A 2,672-nucleotide genomic window follows, 5' to 3' on the forward strand; every position below is an offset into this window, starting at 1 on the left:
AGACTACTTGTATATGGTCACAAGGCAAGCTACAGTTGGGATGACTCAGCCAAACAGCACTTGAGAGGCACTCTCCAAACTTTATGAAGAATTTGGATACTTACCCTCACACTTATGACACATACTTAAGCCAAATGATCGGCAATCACGCAGATGGCCTTACTTCAAATTCAGTAGCCCTAGGAAATATACTTCTGTGGCTTGATTTTGAATTGCACATGTACAACTTAGTAATTTTGAGTAACTATTTTTTCATGGGCAGTTGAGGTGACAGTCAAGATTTATAGGAATTGTTGGGCTGAACAAAATTCCTATTAAATTTTGTTTATTTGTGTATTAAATTAAATATAAACAAGTGAATTCCTTGTTTGTTACAAAACATTGATGTTGTACTAACTTGAGTTATTAGTGTGAGATCTAAGTGGACAGATATACAAGCTTCCCCAAATTTTCAATCTTTCAAAGTCTATTTTGAAGTACATTCAAAGACAAAGGAGAAGAGTGTAGAGGGACGGACTACTTCAATTCCTCAGGCTGGCCAACAGGTTTAAAAGTTACTTTCTGGAGATGTCCGGGTAGATGAAGACAATGTAGCTGTATAGCAACCTGTCTCTCTTGTTTCTCCCCAAATGCTACAAAACCATAAAAATAGAAAAGTAAATTCTATACCAGAGGTGGACAAACTTTCTGTAAAAAGCTAGACAGTAAATATTTTTGGCATTTGGATCCATGAGGCCTCTGTTAGGCTACTCAACTCTGCCATTAAAGGCCACCATAGACAATAGGCAGATGAGTGAGAGTGGACATGTTTCAATAAAACTTTATTTACTAAAGCCAGTGTAGATAGACTTTACCCCCGTATCTTAATTTTTTTTTACTCTTACACAGCAGGGAGTCTGCTTCTCACTCTTTCTCTCCCTCTGTTACTGCCCCCCTTCAATGCTCACTGCCTCCCCATCAAGTTAATTAATTAATTAACTAATTAATTAAATTCAGTGTGCTCTTATTTGTGTAAGATAAATGCAATTTTTTTGATTGTGTCATTGAAAGCTCGTTTCACTTGCTTGTTCCTCAAAGTATAAATGAAAGGGTTCAACAAAGGAGCAACAGATGTAGTGAGCACGGATACCCCTTTATTGATATCCACCTCTTCTTTGGCCGAAGGCTTGATATAGATGAAAATACAGCTGCCGTATGTAATGGAAACAACAAGCATGTGTGAAGAACAGGTGGAGAAAGCTTTTTTTCTTTGAGAAGCAGAAGAAAATCTTAGAATTGTCCTGATGATATATATATAGGAAAGAATGACACCTATCAGTGTAATAATGAATGTCAGTACTGCACAGATTATAACCACCTGTTCTATAACCCATGTATCCGAGCATGAAATCTTAAAAAGAGGAGATGCATCACAGCCAAAATGATCAATGGCATTGGAGTCACAGAATTCCAGCTGGAGGCCCATACCAAGGGGTGTGATGATGATCAGCAGCCCAGAAATCCAGCAACAGAGGACAAGGATGGTACAGACTTTGTTATTCATGATGGTCATATAATGAAGGGGTTTGCAGATGGCCACATAGCGGTCATAGGACATGGCTGCCAGGAGAAAAAATTCTGTGACCCCAAAAAGCCCAATAAAAAATATTTGGCAAGCGCAAGCATTATACGTAATAGTGTTGTCTCCAGTTGTTATACTGTACAAGAATCTGGGAATGCATACTGTTGTGAATGAGATTTCTAAGATGGAGAAATTGCAGGAGAAAAAAATACATAGGTGTTTTAAGATGAGAATCCATAAATGTAAGAATGATAATGGTCAAATTTCCAGTAATGCTCAGCACGTAGCTGAGAAATAAGAAGATAAAAAGAAGAACTTGCAGCTGTGGGTCCTCTGTAAGTCCCAACAAGATGAATGTTGTTATTGCTGTGTGATTTCTCATTGTTACCTATGATGTCTTAGGCAATCTACATGAAAAAAAAGTCAAAGAGAAAGTATTTAAACAGAAGAAAGGAAACAATAAGGCAAAAATCAATGAAACAGAACACAATAAAGCAAGAGAGAAGATCAAAGGAATTGAAAGCTGATTCTTAGAAAAGATAAATAACACTGATAAAACTGCTGTGAGACTGACCTGAAGAAAAGATAAGCTTTGTCAGGAATGAGCGCGATAACATCATTAGAGATTATACAGATATTAAGAAGATAAAAATGAAATATTTTGAAAATGTCTGCAGAGTAGATGTGGCAACTTAAATGGAATGCACTAATTCTTTGAAGGATACAATATACCAAAGATAATTCAAGTTGAAATATCTAATATATATAGTCCTATATCTATTAAAGTAAACAAATATGTAGTAAGACATCCCATAAAGAGAACTCCAGGCGCAGACGGCTTAATTGTAGGTTTCTACTAAACAGTCAAGACAAACAAAGGCACCAGTTCTATACAAATCCTTTCAGAAAATTGATGAAACCAAAAATTATAGCATTATCTGATGGAGCTACTCACGTCTGTAAACTTAATATAAATGATAACCACAATAAAAAAGGGAAGAGTGAAGGGTCTTATATAGTAATACATTTTCTGCATTCTACCTCCAGTAGTAAAATATTGATTATAACTGGTCTGTGAAATGTTTCTTGGGTACATCATGTCACACACAAA

At 36.1% G+C, this 2,672-nt stretch overlaps 1 protein-coding gene across 1 annotated transcript; it reads right to left on the bottom strand.

Moving 5' to 3' along the window:
* Positions 1-1,003: 1,003 nt before the first annotated feature.
* OR6C2H (olfactory receptor family 6 subfamily C member 2H) lies at positions 1,004-1,943 on the bottom strand. Its single transcript, NM_001389152.1, is given in 2 exon segments — positions 1,004-1,760; positions 1,762-1,943. Coding segments are annotated over 2 exon segments (939 nt in total).
* Positions 1,944-2,672: the final 729 nt, after the last annotated feature.

Source organism: Canis lupus, unplaced genomic scaffold, assembly GCF_011100685.1.
Source record: "Canis lupus familiaris isolate Mischka breed German Shepherd unplaced genomic scaffold, alternate assembly UU_Cfam_GSD_1.0 chrUn_S1542H1730, whole genome shotgun sequence".
NCBI lineage: Eukaryota > Metazoa > Chordata > Mammalia > Carnivora > Canidae > Canis > Canis lupus.